Source organism: Strix aluco, chromosome 2 (assembly GCF_031877795.1).
Source record: "Strix aluco isolate bStrAlu1 chromosome 2, bStrAlu1.hap1, whole genome shotgun sequence".
In the NCBI taxonomy this organism is placed as follows: Eukaryota; Metazoa; Chordata; class Aves; order Strigiformes; family Strigidae; genus Strix; species Strix aluco.
The window spans coordinates 77,657,438-77,676,090 of record NC_133932.1 but is presented as its reverse complement, the minus strand read 5'-3'; the positions used below and the strand labels follow the sequence as shown (position 1 = coordinate 77,676,090).

Sequence of the window (18,653 nt, the reverse complement as noted above, 5' to 3'; positions counted from 1 at the left end):
AGCCAGAGAAAAGAGCAATTTATCTTTGATAATGAAGGCAATAGGTGTACTACAAAGGGATACACTATCATAAATATTATACATACAGTAACATTCATGAAAAACAAGGTTATGAGAAAACAGATCATAGTCAAAACAAAATCAAATCACTGCTGACTCTTACCTTAGAATTTTATTGATTGCTGTCTCTTTTTCCAGCAGGTTTCTTGCTCTGATGCTGAAAACAGATTTACGGAGCTATAAAATTAAGAAAAAGACAGTGTACCTTTTAATTGCCATAAAATATAGTATATGTATGTGATAGACCAATGAAACACTATGATTCCGTGTATGCAAAATCAAACACATAATGTTTTCTATCATAAAGCTGTTGTTCACAGTCTGTGGCATGGGTGTCCTTTTCCAGGAAAAGGATGGTGGAAAAGATCAAAATGGTCACATAGAGCAAATTCCTTGAGGAATGTCTAAGATCCTAGCCTTATCTTGCAGCTTTTGGCCTCCCTATCCCAATCCCTAGCTAGTTCTAGGTAGAAAGAACCAGATAAGTTTTACTGATTAGCAGTAATATTATTGCCTTTATTAGATTTTTCTTCTCTGGTTGGCCAAGTGGCACCTTTGTCTTAATCCTTGCTACTCCTCCTTCACTTTGTATTTTGACTAGGATGGATCATACTCTGGAGATGCCTTGACTATACAGAAGAGCCAGCTAACAAAGCTTAGATGTATCATTTCAGTGCCTAGAGCTAGGTGAAATGAAAGTAGGTCCCATTTTTTCCCCCTAATGTAGAGCAAAATGTGGTGAGCAAAATGTGCTTGTGCTTGCCCCTGGTCATAATGTTTTAGGCATATTCTTGTGAACAGGACTTCCTGAACATTAAATGAACGGACTGAGATACATGAAAAAACAAGCACTTAATTCCTACGCAAGTGGTTAACAAACATGGCAAATCAAGGAATGAATCACAGCTGAAGAATTTAGCTGAGGAATTGCACCTGTGATGGACAGAAAGCCTCTGGCACCTTGTAAGACTTAACTCTGTCAACTGTTTGGAGACCGTTATCTTGAAACAAATGGTTGAGATTTGGGAACTCCTAGCAATGTGTGCCCTGTTTTTGATCAATCTGAAATGGAATCTTTAAGCATATTTCTTTAAAACTATTTATTATAAATATTGGATTTGTTTAATTGATCTCTGTCTGACCTAAGGATGTAAGTAATAGATTTCTAAAGCACTACCTGAAATCCAAAGTCATTGACAAATAATTTTCCTAGAACTTCTCTCAAGACTCAGATTTACTCTGATTCACAGTAAGATGTCTTATTTTGGAGAAGAACAGAAGCCTAGAAAATACCTTAAAACTTGTTAATTAGACTGGTTATTGTTAATAAAATGGGTACTGCTTTTTAAGCCACACCTGTAACAGCAACATACAATCTCTTACCTAACCTTTACCTTTTCAAGTGTGGCCCCTTTAACCTTTCTCAAGTCCTAACCCATCTGTGTACAGCTTGTGGAAGTAAGAACACAGTTGATTTGAAAACACCACTATTTTGAGATTCTGTTGGTTCCTTAAAAAACTGCAACTTGAAAGCTGAAACAAAGTATTGAACACTTCAGAATGTAGTTTGGAAAATAAGGTATTGGAATTTCAGTTAAGACTAAAAATATAGTAACAGAATTGTTGAATAATTGAATATTAACCAAAAACTTGTTCCATTGCCTGGATATGGTTAGCATCTAAACAAACTAAAAATCCCCATATGAGATATACTATTATATTAAATATTGTGTAGGGGTAAGTATTTCATATACTGAAACATGTATGTGTAGGTTTTAACTCATTTGCAGCACCTCAGCACAGGTTTAGTGGATTTATCAGCATGGTACCTTATTATGGACTTAGAAATAACTGACAATGGTGAAAGCAATGGCAACTCTTTCACATCTTTTTTTCTTCTAATGTTAGTGAAATTAATGTCAATGCAATTCCAGATAACTGATTTTTCCCCTTATCAGGATTGCAGAAAGAAACCTCCAAGCCACAGTGGTATCTATTCTTTTGCAAGGTGTTAGCTAATAATTTTTTTAGGGCTCAACTAGGAACATCAAACTTATGGGAATAATGAAGATGGAAAAACAGCTGTTTTGTTTCAGATGTTTTTTCCTGTTATAAATAATTGCTTTAGAATAATTGCAATTACATCAAACATCAGGGAAAAAAAAGTGTGCTACCTACTAATGTGTTATGTCCATTTATTTCTAATAACAATTCTTTGCTTGTTAACATCTTAGAAACTGAAAAGATTTCAAACACAGGTAGCATTAATTTCATTCCAAATTTCCAGTTTTTGCTCCTCTGATTTGTGAAAAAAGCTGAGGCGAATAAATTTTCCTGAAATTGTCTACAGCTTCCTATCTGGCACAGACCACTTCTTTTTGGTGTTTAAAAGAGGTGTCAGAACACCTTGGCATTAAGTGTGTGGCCCGAGCAGGGAAATTCACCCTGGTCGTCAACAAGGAAACGTGCAGGAACAGGGAGTCTACTTCTTTTCAAAGACTTTACAGGGAGGCTGAGCACTTGTGCTGATACATTTAGTGCTTCCCAAGACAAGTGTTACACCATCTAGTGCCAGCAAGGAAGAAGAACATCTCAAGAAAAGCTGCTTGCAGTTCTAGGTCAAGGGCTACTTAGATCTGGCACATTCGTCTACCAGGGGCTGCTGAATCCTCCCTCTAGGTAACAAGACTAACAAAGAAGGAGGCAGTGGTGTATGTTCTGCATAAAAGCATACTGCTCAATCCCTTATGCGCCTCAGCTGGAAACGGTTTGACCCGCTGTTTTTGAAGACTTTAGTGAACACACTAGTCATCTGCTGGAGATTTGCAAGGACAGTGCTGCACTCTGTTATTTGGCCACTGCACAGCCAGAGGTGCAACATCGATGGAGCCAGAGAGGTGAAGAGAAGCAGTAGGAAGGAGCCCATGTCCAGAGGCACTGAGACAGGGGAGAAAAGACTGGGTTCTAGTTCCTGCTCCCAAAGCTGTTCATTAATTTTATTCAGTGATGCTTAAACAAATAAATGCCTAAGAAGTCATGGGAATGAGGGAAGGGACCAGACCACAGGGTGTTGCACTAGGTTATCTGTGAAAAGAGTGCATTTACTTTTCTTGCACTTCTTTTCAGATGGACTAGCTGTGAAACTTGCACCTGAAGCAGTATGTCCGTAGGCACTGACCATGGTCTAAGCATACCCAATGGACTGAGCCTTAGGTGAAGTTTTGAAGGTTTGTTATCATCTTGTCTGCCTCTGCACTGTGACAGAACTGAGAATGGAGCCAGGTATCCAGTTCTTTAATCCAGGAATACATGAGCATGCACAAGATCCTACACTTTGCTGCCTAGGGACCTCAGTCGTCCAAAATGGAACTGATAATACAAGCCAGGCACTTCCAATGATTATGGCTTTTGAAGATGATGGTCCTCATTGCTCTTTAGGACTAAGGAGTACTTGCTTCAGCAGAACCCTGGTGAATTTATCTTAAATTTGAAATATCCAGAAGAAGCAATACAAGATAGTATTTTTAGATATGCACGACTGATCCGTTTCTCATGCATATGTCAATATACGTGTTGAAGAACATCAAACATTAGTATGTATTTTTAAAATATGTGTCCTTATTTCTATATTAGATAAATAAACCAAATTGCTTCCTATTTAATTTTCCAAATTTGCACAGCACACCAGGCAAATGCAATGGAACTGTACAAACAGAAAATGGGGGTGATGATCAGTATTTTGTTTAATAATGTCTAGATGCTGCATGCTGGTGTAGAAGGAGGTTGGCAATTAAAACTTATAATACCTGCCGAGTTCTTGAATGTTGCAGAGGAAATTATTAGCAGTGTTAATGTACAAAAGATATTACTTGATCAGATGATGTGGAATTAAATAAGTACAGTATACTCTACTGAGGTTATTTTAGGGTATATCTGTTTAGCCTGCTGAGTTTTTTATTACAGGTTGTCATGTACTGTGAGGACACCCTCAGTGTATCTTTATTAGCCATTATTTATTTATTTACTTCTTTATGCAGCCTATAAGTACACTCAGTGCAGAGATAACAGTGCCATATAGTGTTCTGCTACAGAGTATTATTTTTTTTTAGCATAAAACACTGTCCTGAAATCACCTAACAGCATCTGATTACTGTTAAATATGTTTTCAACAACACATTTTAAAGAACTCCTGCAGGTTACTTTAATCTGTAAGGAACAGCTGTGACAGGTCAGCAAATTACCGATAATATTTCCTGGATGAAAAGGTTTTAGATGGAAAGCATGTGCTCCCACGAAAGCATGAATAAACTCGAGTCTTGGTTCCCACATTCCTTTGAGTTTGTTTACACAGATGTGCCTGTAGACACAGAATTAGTAAAGCTGCAGGTAGCGCTTCATCCACAAGTGCTGGCACCCTTCACTGCTGCTGTTGGCAGGGCAGACTTCAGGCAGATAAAATGACTCAGTCCTGTCAGTGTGAACTTGATCTGAATGCTACATCCTATGAAATCCCGTTTGTCCACACCGACAAGGACAAACCAATAAACCAGTGCAACTCTTGTAAAAGAAGCTAAATCACAGAACATTGTTGCTCTGCAAGTGCCACCCGCTGCTTTGAAAAGGTACTGCAGAAATCAATGACAATAGTGTATTTAAAAATTCCAGGCTTTGTACCCTGGAAAAAGAACATCTTTGGCATAAGATTAAGAGCAAAGCAACACAGGATGGTACCTTTGGTAGATGGCAGTTAATGGCTGTGGATCAGTCCTATAGCCTAGGTGCACTGGCACAGCGCTGCTGACTTTAGGCAGATCTATGCCAATTTGTAACAGCTAAGATAAGGCTCAGTAATTTTAAGTTTTGAGAAATACTATTCACTGTCAAGGTTTTGATATAGTTTGCTAGTTACATGTTTGCAGTGCACAAACCTCAGAAAACGCTGCACAAAGCAACTGTTTTCAACTTGAATTTGACAGAGAAATGTATGTTATCAACAGGTAAAAACTGTGGTGATGTAGTATATTATTTTTGTATCAGACCACTGCAGAGTTGGCAGAACAGACAAGCAGTGGTGGGTGTTCTGCAACGCAAGGTGAGACAAGGTCGTAAGTAAATAATGAGATATAAATGTCTGAAATGTTTGGTTGACAATGGAAAAAAAAAAGTGCACGCAATATATTTTCCTAATGTAATTTCTTGAATGTTATATGAAAATTAGGAATTTTGGCTTAGTGCTGTTGATAGCAATTTTTTATAGGGAACTACAGGGCCATATGGGAATAATCTTCTGTACCATGCCAGAAATTCCAAGCAAGGAAAAAAAAAATCATCCAAAGCTTCCGTTTCAGTTTGGAATTTGTTGGATGCCAATTGATGGTTTATGTAGACTTGCAGAATGAACAGATTGTTAGGTATTATATTGTTATTTAAACATGTACAGCTTCTAGGGAAAATATGAAGAGTCAGTACAACAAGAAATATATCAGCGTGATTTTTAAGAAATGGTAAGGAAGTATTTGAGCAGAATCTGTTCAAAACTTGAGCATTCCATTAATATAGGATATTTTTGGCCCACAGGAGTTTGCTGTGCAGCCTCTCAAATGCAAACATTATTATTTGTTCAACAACATTCTGCCTATGCATCTTTGGCTTGAAGAGATCAGATTCTGTCAAAAGGAATATGACAAAAATATGAAGAGTGATGGAAGGCCAGACCGCAAGTTGATGGTAGGTACCTAACAAAATGTTCAAAAGAATTTAAGCAGGTTAAGTGACTAAATCCCGTAGAAATCAATGGGGAATTTCTTAAGCTCTGCTGAAAACTTTGCTTAATGCCTACAGAATCATGAAGGATGCAAACACAAGGGACCTCTAGAGATCACCTAATCCATTTCCCTCTCTCAAAGTAAAACTATTTTCATTTCAACTTTGAAAACCTAGCCCTTGGTAAGGTAGTCCTGTATAAGAAACAGGATGGCTAAACAGTCAAGAAAGTGATTCAGCATTAGATAAGTGCCAGGAGGAGTCAAAGGCTGTCCCTTTTGATCAGAAGTCTAGAATGAGAAGTGCGCATAATCTCCTTAACTCTTGGGAGTCATTGACCTGAAATAGCCTTAATTCCTTTTGTAGCCCTTGATTGTTGCCTGTCTCTTAAGGAAAGCCATGTTCTTCTAATTATCTGACTACTGATCTGGAAACTTTACATGTCCTTTCATAACCAAGAACCTTTTTCAATTAAGTCTGAGAATGTGGACAAGGCTAATATTAGCATATTCATAAAACCCCCAAAGACTGAAAGAGGATGATAATAGTCCATCTCAGACAGGTGGGGGAGCAGCTCCAGGGAAGGAGAAGAATCCCTGTCTTTTATGTATTGTCATACTATGGTTGGGTTTTTCCCTTTGGCATATCTGAGTTTTTTACTTTCAGCAATTTAATGGGTAGGTTTTTCATAGAATCATAGAATGGTTTGGGTTGGAAGGGACCTTTAAAGTTCATCTAGTCCAACCCCCCTGCAATGAGCAGGGACATCTTCAACTAGATCATGTTACTCAGAGCCTCGTCCAATCTGGCCTTGAATGTTGCCAGGGAGGGGACATCTACCACCTCTCTGGGCAACCTGTTCCAGTGTTTTACCACCCTCATTGTAAAAAATTTCTTCCCTATATCTAGTCCAAATCTACCCTCCTTTAGTTTAAAACCATTATCCCTTGTCCTATCACTACAGGCCCCACTAAAAAGTCCCTCCCCATCTTTCCTGTAGGCCCACTTTAAGTATTGAAAGGCTGCTATAAGGTCTCCCTGGCACCTTCTCTTCTCCAGGCTGAACAATCCTAACTCTCTTCGTCTGTCCTCATAGGAAAGGTGATCCAGCCCTCTGATCATTCTGCCAAGTGCAAACTTGGAATAGGTTTTCTTTTTTTTTTTTTTTTTCCCCCCCGATCTTGATGCAGGAGCCAGGGAGACCTTGGGAAAAGCTAGTAAAGAGGGCTGGGTAGATTACTCATGACAGCCAACAGCAGGGTGGAAGTGACGGCTCCTGGCCAAGGTGATGTGGAGTTGTAATACATTCTGCTGGGTGCATAGCAATGATAAGGCTCCACTCCACACCTTGAGTCAGGGATCTTGAGGGTCTAAGGGAAGAAGGGACTGCCAGGCTGGACCGGATTGGAAATGGAAGAGGACTGATAAAGGCTGAGAGTTTCAAGTGGGAGGTAAATTGGGTTGGGGGAACAAGTAAGAACATTACTCTTGGTTACACAAGCACATGCATATAATTCCCTTCACTAGAACAAAGTGATCACGACTGTATTTAATCAATTCTTGTGAATGAGTCCTGTGACTGTGTGAGAGAGACCAAAGGGCTTGGAGAAGGAGATCTGGATTCCTCAGTAGGAGCAGGGAAAGGGAGAGTACAAGGCTCAAATAGAAGGGCTTTCCTGTAACCCAGCCCCCATTGACTCTCCCTTCACTCCAAACTAATGCATGCTCTTTTCTGTTAAAATACAACAGCCCTAAAAATTTTGCCATGCCTGTATTTTGTTTGATTGAAGAAACAGGATCAGCCCCTTGTGTTGTAATGCATCTTCACAGCCTTTGTATCAAACCCTTGAAATGTTTTAGCTCAAAACTGATGAAGGAGAAAGCTAATGCCAGAAACAAGTGCTGAATTGTGGCACTTTTTGAAAATGGAAAAGTATCCAGTCCCCAGCCTCCTTCCTCTCAGAATGTAATTGAAAATTGGTCTTTTCCAGTCAGAATTTCGAACATACTATGTAGAGTCAAGAGTGTCAATTTTAAATCATCAGAAGCGAGAGACAGACCGTAACAAGAACAGAGTCTTGTTACTATTGCAGTTCTGTCTTCTCTGCTCTGAAGGGAAACATGATCAGGGAAGTTATGTGTATGTGGAAAAATACTTAATGAGAAAGTGTCTTTTTCTATGAATTGATTATTTAGACACAGGGACATAGGGACATTGTTACACATCCATTTTTTTCTGAAAATAAAATCTTAAAAAAATGCAAAATAGAAAAAGAGGTCTCCTGATTAATTTTCAGAAAACCTGAAATACATCACTGCATTTACATATATTAACTTCATTAGAAAGGTCTGATGAGAATAGACATGGAACAAAAATAATCTTTGAAAATCAGGACTAATGAGCAAGAAAATGCTGAATTCATAAGCCATTCCAGCAGATAGATTGTTTTAATGACTTTTCTGAATGTTATAGCTAGATAGATTTTGGCAATATCCTGTGAATGACTGTACTGGGTCTGGCTGAGCCAGTATTGGTTTTCCCCTGTAGCAGCCCTCATGGTGCTGTGTTTTATGTTGGGAGCTGGCAGGGTGTTGATAGCACACTGGTGTTGTGGCTACTGCTGAGTAGTGCTTACACAGCACCAAGGCTCTTTCCGACATTTCCCGCCCCCAGTGGGACGGGGTGGGCAAGATCTTGGGAGGGGACACAACCAGGACAGCTGACCCGAGCTGACCAAAGGGATATTCCATACCATATGATGTCTGCTCAAGTATAAAGCTGGGAGAAAGGAGGAAGGGGGTGGGGTCACCCTTGGTCCTCCAAGGCAACAACGACGTGTATTGGAGCCCCGCTTCCTGAGAAGACCCGACATCGCCTGTTAATGGGAAGTAGAGAATAAATCTGTTTTCTTTTTTGCTTCCACGCGAGGACCTTTGCTTCGCTTTGCTTATATTAAAACTGCTTTTGTTTTACCCACAAGGGATGGTTTTGGTTTTTTTTTTTCCTATCTTATTTTCTTTCCCCTCTTTGCCCTGTTGAGAAAAAAGAGGGAAGGAGGGGGAAGTGATAGAGCGACTTGGTGGGTACCTGGCATTTAGCCAAGGTCAAACCACCACAATGACGTAAATAGCTAAGACTGAAGCACTTGGCTGTGTTTAATTAACAAGCAGTATATGGAAACTGAAATTGTAGGACAGAGTTCTACTCAGATACTCAGTAAAGGGAGATTAAGATAAAGTTTGAATGATTTTTGTTGATATTTATGCACAAAGTTCTGCAAGAATTACTTTAGAAAAAATGTAGTATTTATTAGTGTTTAAAAATAAATAATCTTTTCTACTTGGAATTCATGTGCAATTACACTTTATTAGTTTCTGCTATATTCAACATTAATGTGATAAAATTATTCTTTCAAATTACTTAGAGAAAAGAATAATCAGGAACACAACAGAATGCTATCAGGTTTTGTGCCAAAATTCTGCTTTGCACAACAGAATGCCCAAAATAAAGTTCAGAAGAGGTTGATTAACTTGGGACATAAATTTATTACAATAACAAGTAGAAATTCTGGAAATTACAATTTATGAATAAATATTCTACCCTTGTTTTTTTCCAAGAAGGAAAAATTACAAATAAATTTTATGAGTATGTCTTCATGCCTGATGATTTTCTAAAAGATATCTTGGGACACTGTCTTCATTGCTAAAAGCTATGCTTTAGAAAAGCTGAAAGGCTATTTCAGCTTTTACAATTACAAGTATTTTCTGTAAGGAAAAGTCCTTTCAGAATACTCTCAGAATATATGTGGTTCTTTTCACAAGAAACAGAATAGTTAATGAAAGAAGCTGAGCACAGTTCAAAAAAAGACATGCTGGAATAAACTGCCAGATTAAACACCATCAAGAATAGGTGGCATGTGTCAGCAGCTCATAAATGGAGTATCTATGATGTTAACCAAACGCGTTAAAAGTTGTGGGCAATCTTGTGTGTTGAATTTGTTGTGTGAAACTGTAAACAGATAAAATCATAAACTTTCCCTGAGGTGTTGAGAGATCATGCTTTTTACATAAACCAAAGGGTGTTGATCTCCAAGGAAGTGCTGAGGCCCTTCCAGGATGAGACTTAAATAATTGAGTTGAGGTTTGTGTTCCATCCCATCTAACTTTAATGGATATCAGCAGGTTCATATCTGGGAATGAACGCAAATAGCCTAAAAAAAGCAGGTGCAAAGCTCAGCAGCCCACCTGCAAGGCAACAAAGGTCATCATGAACATATCACTCCGGTGCTTCGACTCCCCAGAGAATGGAGAATCCAGTGCAAGGTCTGCTGCTTAATATTCATAGTCCTCCATGGTAATGGCTCTAGCTACCTCCGAGATCAGCCCTCACTTTCTGACGATGACCTCCTGTCATACAGCTACATTCTGCTGTAAGCAGGAAATCAGTGGGAGAAGCATATGGCATGGGAAGTTGAGGTTTCACAGGAACTAGACCTTAATGATGGATCTGGCTCCCACAGGAGAAAGGATGGCTACTAACTTCACTCCTTGCAGAGCTAAAACCAAAACTCATACAGGTGAAAGGAAACAGAAAGGAAACAGGATGATAAAGAGGACAGAAAAGGAAAATATGTTTGCCACTATCCAATTAATCTTACAAATGCAGAAATAAAGGAGCTGGCTTGTTTATATTCCTTTGATTATATGGAAGATGTTCGAATTCTGAACTATAAAATACATGGATATATTAAATGCTCTTTTGCTTTGTTTTGTAATTCACTCCTGTTGTGCCACTGCTGCAAACATGCATATGGAGTACATATTGAGTCATAGGCATTTTCAAAGTTCATCTAATGAGTCTGTCAGTTTTGAGCTTTAATTTAACTGCAGTGTGCTGTGTTGTGTGGCCAAAGATAAGTAACCAGTTCCGGAGTGTCCTTACAACAATTTTCTGCAGGACTTTCTAAAAGTTGTGTGTCTCTTAGGAAAGAACTCAGAGGTGTTTCTGTGCTCCTCAGATTCTAGTCTTGAAGTTAAGAAGCCGAGGACAATGCTCTATGGCCAAATCAGCTGTATTTTACTGGACACCTGATTTGTTGTAAAACTTACAGCTTGTTTAGTTCTTCGTCTCCTGAAACTTGCTGTGACTATCCCTCAGGCTCTTGTGAGAGCCACCACAGTGCGACGTCTTTATTTTCTGCCAACTTACTTTCTTCTCATCCACCCACTCACACAGAAATTATATGTTTCCATATTTCATCCAGTTCTCCTGTCCAAGAATTTACTGAAATATTGGTTAGCTAAGGAAATTCCCAGCATACTGTGAATAATTTTCATACAAATGTGGAAGTATAAAAGAACACTTCCCTCTGTGTCTCTAAAACTCCCCTTCTCCCACATCTACAATGTTCATGTAACACCCTAACTCCCTCTTTTCATTTGTTAACCCTTTCCTCAGATACTTTTTCTATTAATTTTACAAGAGCACTGTCTCTGTATACCTGCACTTCTCCTGAGCAGTATTCCTTCTTTCACCAGAAAGTATCTTCATGGTACTTTCTACTACAACAGGGGTATCCTCACCAACCTGGACAGTCCTGGTTTCTCTAATTAGACCCAGAGCTCTTCAACTCATGGCCTGCAGACCACATCAGCTTGGTCTGATCATCATTGCTCAGGACCTCATGCAGAGAGCAAAAACTGACCATCCTGCATTTCCAGCAGTGTTAAGTTCAGAGAACCCCAGAGAATCCCAGTTTCTCACTGGGATTCCCACACACAGATACAGATAATCATAAACAACTCAACCAAAGCATCATGCTAAGCTGCCTATCAAGCATCCATAACTGAGATAGCCTGTGTGTTGCTGGCACTGGATGTAGAAGAATGAACATGGCACAGTCTATCTCCATACACTCACTCAGACCCCACACATTAAGAGAAAACTCTTAGGGGATGTGTAAAAGGTAAAGGGCATTTAGGTATCCAAAAGTAATTTTTTATATTAGCGTTTGGCTGGTTTATTACTTTGATAATAGTTTAGAAATTTGGAAGACTTAGAAAAACTTCTGGAACTCACAGACTTGACTAGAAAAAAGGAGTATAGCAGAGAAATCTGTTTTCCAAAGCTGTTATTTTGATTTGACATAGATGAAAATGATTTCAAACTGATTGTGTCATGGTTATGGCAATATATACTTTTTTCAATTATTTTGAGAAGGTAAAATATCTTAAAAAAAGAAAGAATGCAATGAAAATCTACTCCTCTTTTACAATGCAAGACAATTTTTCAAGAAAGTGGGTAATTATAATACTGAAAAGACTTTCTAAACTCCTAATATAAAAGAAAAAAAACTGATTTGCTTTATTGATCATCACAAATCATGGGTCAGATTGATATTGAACACAAAACCAACACCATATATATATATAGTGGCAGATTTTTAGAGAAATAAAAACAGAATGTTGCTGAAGTGGAAATAAGGCAATGTATGTATTAAACACTTCCTATCACTTCAGCAAGTGTGGAACTCAGAAATACTGATATAAGTCCAGGAGAAACTGGAGGAACTAGTCACAGTTAAGGCACCACAAAGGAAGGACAGAGTCAAATCTGCCAGCAGAATCCCAGCTTTTGATTCCATCATAATTTTTTTCATCAACTACAATACAAAAAAGATGTGAAAAGTTTCTGAAGCCATTGCACTGCTATCAGGAGCAGTAGGAATGTATCCTACTAGGCACTGGGATTAGTTAAATGTTTGGTCAGATTTCTTTTTTTACAAAGAAAAGGAAAGTATGCATGTAAGGTTTACATCTAAGTGCAACCAGTCATTCCAAGCTTGTTTTAAGGATAAGATATTTTTAAGAAGATTTGTTCATACAAAAGTGAGGTTTCCTTGGCAACTGTAACTATAGAAAGCCAGAGTAATTACTTTCACAAAATCCTTCCTAGTGCTTTCTCCCTCTTAATAGGAATGTGTAAATACCTTGTTTTAAGCTACATTTATCAGAAATATTACTCATCATTGATTCTACTCTTGAGGCATGGAAATCCAAAAGTATGTGCTTAATGCGGGTTGAATAGTGCAAAACCAATTTGCAAACACTTATTTCAATTCAAAAAGGAAAGTCAGATCATGCACATTTGCTCTTGGAGAGAAGAGAAAATTTGACAAGAATGCAGCATTCTGTTTTCATATTGCAAGACCTCATTGAATAAACTGTGCTATGTATTCATCTATCTTCAAACACAATAACGATTCACTTTTGTGAACAGCAGGCAGAAGGAATAAAATTACAATTTAATATACCTAAACTATATTCATGTAAACAGATCTACTGAATCATTGCACAGCTCTGCACTGCATACTGTGGACTTATCTGTGTGGCTGGGACAAGTTTAAGGTCTCTGTTCATCTCTTCATTACATGGTAGAAATGTACTCCAATTTCCCTGGCACAGTGTTTGAGATCCATCATTAGCAGTATTTGGCATAGTTCTGCTGACCACTAGGCTTGTCATTTAATAACATCCAATTTTTCTGCAGTGCTTGTTAGAGTAGATGATGTCCATTTAGGCTTGATTCCTTCCTACAGTTTTCCTTGTCTGATGAACAGTATTTTACCACGGCCCTCCCTTTCAGGCCATGCTTTTCAGCTTTGGCTTACTGATGCCATAGAATACACTGGCCACAGGAATGGGTTCTTGCACTGAAACAGGGATGGAAATTAACTGTAGTTTGCAAATTGTCTCTTTTCATTCATTATCGGAAGAGTATTGTTTTTCCTAACTCTGCTTCCTACCTATACGAATGCTGTCATGAGTTATAGTTGCAAACAACACTAGGAGAGCCAGAGTTTTGTGTAACTGCAATACGTACTCTCTTTCTCTTCCTTGTCTGTGATTCTGTAACTTCAAATGTATTTACAACCCCCTGAGTTAATATTCCAACAGAATTCGGGCACTCTGTTATGAATACTGACTTCTATTTTGTCTGTTAAAATGCCACTAATAAGTTACACAATACTCGAAGTGATCAAGAAGTGGTATCAGTGTAGATGCCACTAGAAATATGGGAAAACAGTATTTTCCATGATGCACATGAAGATTTTTTCTGTCCCCGTAGTTTTGCAAGGTGCCAGAGGTCACACACATTTACTTATGTTGCATCATCATCATCATTCCAAGCAGTACCAGTATTTTTCAAATCCAACCATCTGTACCAGTCCAGCTGGGAGACTATCAGCATTTAGCACAATGGGTATCAAGTATGTGTGTTCAGCATCTGTTTTCTAAGAATTCCCAGGCCTAAAGAGAGGTTAATGTCCTCTAAATAATTAGAATAATTCTAAAATTAGAATAATTTTTACTCATCTCCAATGATTACGCAGAGACCTTGCTTCAGTGAAGTGTGTTTTCAACACTGTAACAGTATTAAGGCACTCAAAAATCCAAAGTGATATTCACAAACTTTAATTTTCCACTAGCTTCTCAGTGATTAACAGCAAGACTACTTAAAAAAATAGATTCATAAGATGGAAGCACTGAACACAATTATGTATCAAATCCTGAATTCTGAAGTCAAAGGAGACAGGAAAATTTAAATCAAATGAGAACCTGCTGTGATGTCTGTTTTAGGCTAAATTAAATACAGCCTTTTAGCCTGTGTTCAGTCATCCTAGCTTGTGTTCACTTTTATGTAGTTTGACAAACTGAATAACCTGAGGTCTTTCCTCAAGGAAAGACACACACTGCCCTATTCTCTTGATTTACCTTTTGATCAATATATTTGTTTTCTTCAATTGCTGATCTTTTAGAGTGGTCACATGAGGAAGAAGATGCTGAAGGAAGTCTTCGCAGCAGACAGCTGGTATCTTGTTGCTGGCGATCAATAAACTGCTTCATGAAACTTTCCCTTGTGAATAAATAGAAGATATTGATGGATTAAAACCCCAGAAAGAGTTAATATTTGGTTTTCTTTATGACATGCCACAATCGATTAGTGCTAAGATGGATAACTCAAAGAAAAAGTTGTACTGGGCTACAGATGTATATAAATGGACAGAGTGACAAACCGACTGATAAAACTTAAATTAATTTATTAAAGGAATCCATAATTGAACTGAGATGTGGGTGGCTTGCATGTAGTTTCAAAGAAAATAATTTTATTCCTTTTAATAATTATTTATTTATTTACCAGTTAAAGTGCTAAATATTTGAAATGCCTTTTGCAGTTTTCAGCTCTTTTGAGCTCATTAAACAGCAAGTTGTTACTTCAATGTAAATCAAACGCTGATATAATCCAAAGGAAACATACTTTCTGCAAGAAATTCTTTCTTGAAGATTTCAAACAACATCTGTTCATATAACTGCTTTGAATGCCACTATTAAGGCGCTTCAGCAATTCTGTGTCTCACATATGCCATGTTTAAAATGCAGAAGCATTTCTGTTTGCAACAAATGTACATTTATCTTGCTGTGTTTTAAGTTTAGTAGAGTTGCCCTATTTTCAGTGCAAATTTACTATGTCAAAACTAATTTTTATCTGAAGAGATAGTTGTACATAGCACAATAGCTTCAGATGTAAAGATATGCTTTGCTAGAGATAGTTTTATGTCTGTTTCAGTAGTTAGCATGATCATGTATTAGTCCAGAGTATGCTGGGATTAACAGAGCTAGAAAGAAATATCAAAAAAGACTAAGACTAGGAGAAGAATGCCCTCAATATATAACCAAACAATATTTTGTTACTAAAAGCAAAACACCTATGACTGCTTCCTTGAGGTTTGGAGGGTTGTTTTTCCTGACCCTTCTGACCAGCATTCATCTTCTGACCATCCTTTCATTCAGCTAAACGATATGAACAGGTTAAACCAGTTGCCTTAGCTTCCTTGTGAGTTTAATCAAAAGAAATGTAACCTCAGGAGACCAAGAACAATGACACCCATCTTTCACACCATCCTCTCTCCTTGCATGTTCTTGGTGGGGATACTGGAATGGGCATGGCCAGAGGACCTGTTTGGCCAGCCCGTGCTGTTTCAGAAGTACACGCTAGAGCAGCCCTTGTATTTCTGTAAGCTTTTTTTGGGACCATGCCAAGAATGTTTGTACTGTACCTGATGACTTAGTAGCCAGTTGAGGGGCTGATCCTTTGTTAAGGTGAATTTTACAGGAGAGTGGCAACTATGCAGAAGCAAAGAGGGGACAAGGTCGTCACAGAGTAACTGGTATTGGATAGCCTGTGTTATCCCCTCTAATGATTTGCTGCCAGTTGACCTTGTCTTTAAAAAGCTACACGAGAATTGATTAGACTGCTAGTTGTCTATGTCAGCCAAGAATCTAAAATCCAAACAGGAGCGGAAACAACAACATACTTTTCAATCATATTGTACTCATGTTGGTTCTGGTCAATCTAGTTGCTTTCATGAATATGTTATAAGAAGCAGTAGGATTTTTTTTTTTTTTTTTAAAGTAAACATGAGGTAAAACCAAAATATCATATCCTTTCGACACCGATGTTAATTCTGTTTAATTTCTGATTTTCTGAACTGTCTAATCCACAAGCAAAACAATTAAATATTTTGGATGCTATGTCTCACCAAACAAGTTTATAGCTGGGAAATATTTCAATACCTTATTTTTGGAACTGTGAAATCTGAAGGAAGCTTGGAGATTTTAACCATTTGTGGCCTGTTTGGAAATTTTTCAAAGATACGTAGACGCAATGGAAGCTTCTCCTTTGTATCTGCATTTGCTTCACTTTGCTTTAACTGAGAAAAAGAAAATGAAAAACATTACAAAAATGAAAATTTTGCCCTGTAATATCCCAACCTTGTTTTTCAGAATCCAAATAACAACAGCAATCATTTAAAGAAACAGAAGATGGCAGCAAAGAACTACAGAGGGTAAATTTGATACTCAGGAGTTCGGTCTGCTAGTGCTAGAAGCTGAAAATACCTAACGATACCATGCCTTTAACTGAAAGTCATAAAATGGGAGGACTGCTAATAATTTTAATTTTAAAATACAAAGCATATTAGTGTCCTATTCAATATGTTTATTTTTATGTTTTCTTCACAGATCCCTAACACCTTATTAAGCAAATAAACACCCATGATCTTTTCTTATTAGGCACATCTTTTCATCTATGCTGACAGCTCTTCGATATTCAAATAGAACATAGCATTTTAAAAGGGAGAAATTCTGAAGGAATCCAGCTCTCAGAACATGAAAATAACAGGAAAATTACGTTTAGATGAGTATTATAAGTAATAACAAAGGACTCAAAAGAATCCATCTACATCAGCAATTCTGTTACTGGGCTGCAGCAAATCACATAATGAATGTTGCATTTACAAGTATCCAAAAACAGTTATTCCATGGAATATCACACATTTAAGTACAGAAAAGGCAGATGCATCTATCTACGTGGACAGATGATGGCTAAAGGTAATGATACAAGATAAAAAAGATACGATATGGAGATATGATTCCTGAATTCTGATTACCTTATGTAGCAATTCAGTTGTGCCATTGCAACAAAATACCAAGTCAGAAAGAATCAGTGAAATTCACTTTTACATTTATTTTAAATGGTATGTGTATTGCATACTATTTCAATAAGCATACACCTAACTGAGATTATTTCAATTCTCCTTCTCCCACCTGCTTGTGAGCACAGGCTTAGAAGCTTACATTTTAAAACAGATTTTTCTCCATCAGCACCTGCAGGGAATACTGCTGCTAGACATCAGCTTTAGATTTTCACCAGGGGCAATTGCCCAGGAAGTTGAATGGAGTTTTAACTCTCATTTGCACTGCCTACTGAAATGCATGCTCCCACAGCATGCTATAGAAGAACTGCTCTGCTGCGCTGTCATGCTATCAGCAACATCACCACTTCCAGCCACAGGACAGCTTAAACTGAAAATCAATTCATATTTGGTTGGATATAAGCTGTCATGTGGATGGAAAACTGTTTGAAGAGCTACAAACAAAGACTAATGATGACAAAGACAAAGACAAAAGCACTGAGTCAGAATAGAAGAGGAATATTGCATAAATCTGTATTATGTCCAGTCCTATTTAATTGCTTTATTAATGATCCTTAAAAGGAAGAAATGATGACATTCATGAAATTCACTTGATATTAAAATGTGAAGAGCTGCAAATACCATGTTGGACAAGAAAAAGGACAGATTTAGAAACAGGGGCTGGAAATAACAGACTGAAAAAAAATCTAGAGCAAGAATAAAAGCAGAAACTAAACAAGAATTTGTACTTCAGTTGAGCATCAAAAGGCCAATTTGGGCACCAATTACATTACTAGCCAAAGGCTATGCTCACAACCAATCTCTGTTGGTTAGACATTATATAGGTACAGAAAATGGTACAGAAGTCCACAGCTCCTCTGTGCTGCTTTGAAGAAACCATACCTGGGTATCCATTCATTTCTAAATACCATTTTACCAGTCTCACACTGACAAGCCAAAACAGTGCAGAAGAGAGCCATGAAAACTAGGGGGTAGCTGCATAAATCAACTGGGACAAGGGAGAAAAAAGGAAAGCAAAACTAAAGGGGCCCAAAATTTACATTACATCTACCATAACTGATTATAAATTAAGGGGAGATTATGTAAATTTACGTAAGAAATATTTGAAAACAAATTTTTTCAAGAATATAATGGAGTACCCCAAATATAGAAATGAGAGGATGATATTAAGAAAGGGAATTTCTAGGATGAGAATAAAGATTGCTCTCCTTACAGGGAAATCTCTGAGTGTTCAGAGAGGTCTCCAGAGGGAAGTGCCTCATCATTTTAAATTCA

The 18,653-nt window shown here is 37.8% G+C and overlaps 1 protein-coding gene across 1 annotated transcript in view; it reads right to left on the bottom strand.

Moving 5' to 3' along the window:
* Positions 1-18,653, bottom strand: part of NALCN (sodium leak channel, non-selective) — a 250,382-nt gene that overhangs the window by 49,161 nt on the left and 182,568 nt on the right. Inside the window, exons 17-19 of the mRNA XM_074815367.1 lie at positions 16,459-16,595; positions 14,599-14,740; positions 164-237 (exon numbers count right to left, since the gene is read on the bottom strand). Coding sequence (XP_074671468.1) covers positions 164-237; positions 14,599-14,740; positions 16,459-16,595 — 353 coding nt within the window. The remainder of the gene's footprint in view (positions 1-163; positions 238-14,598; positions 14,741-16,458; positions 16,596-18,653) is intronic.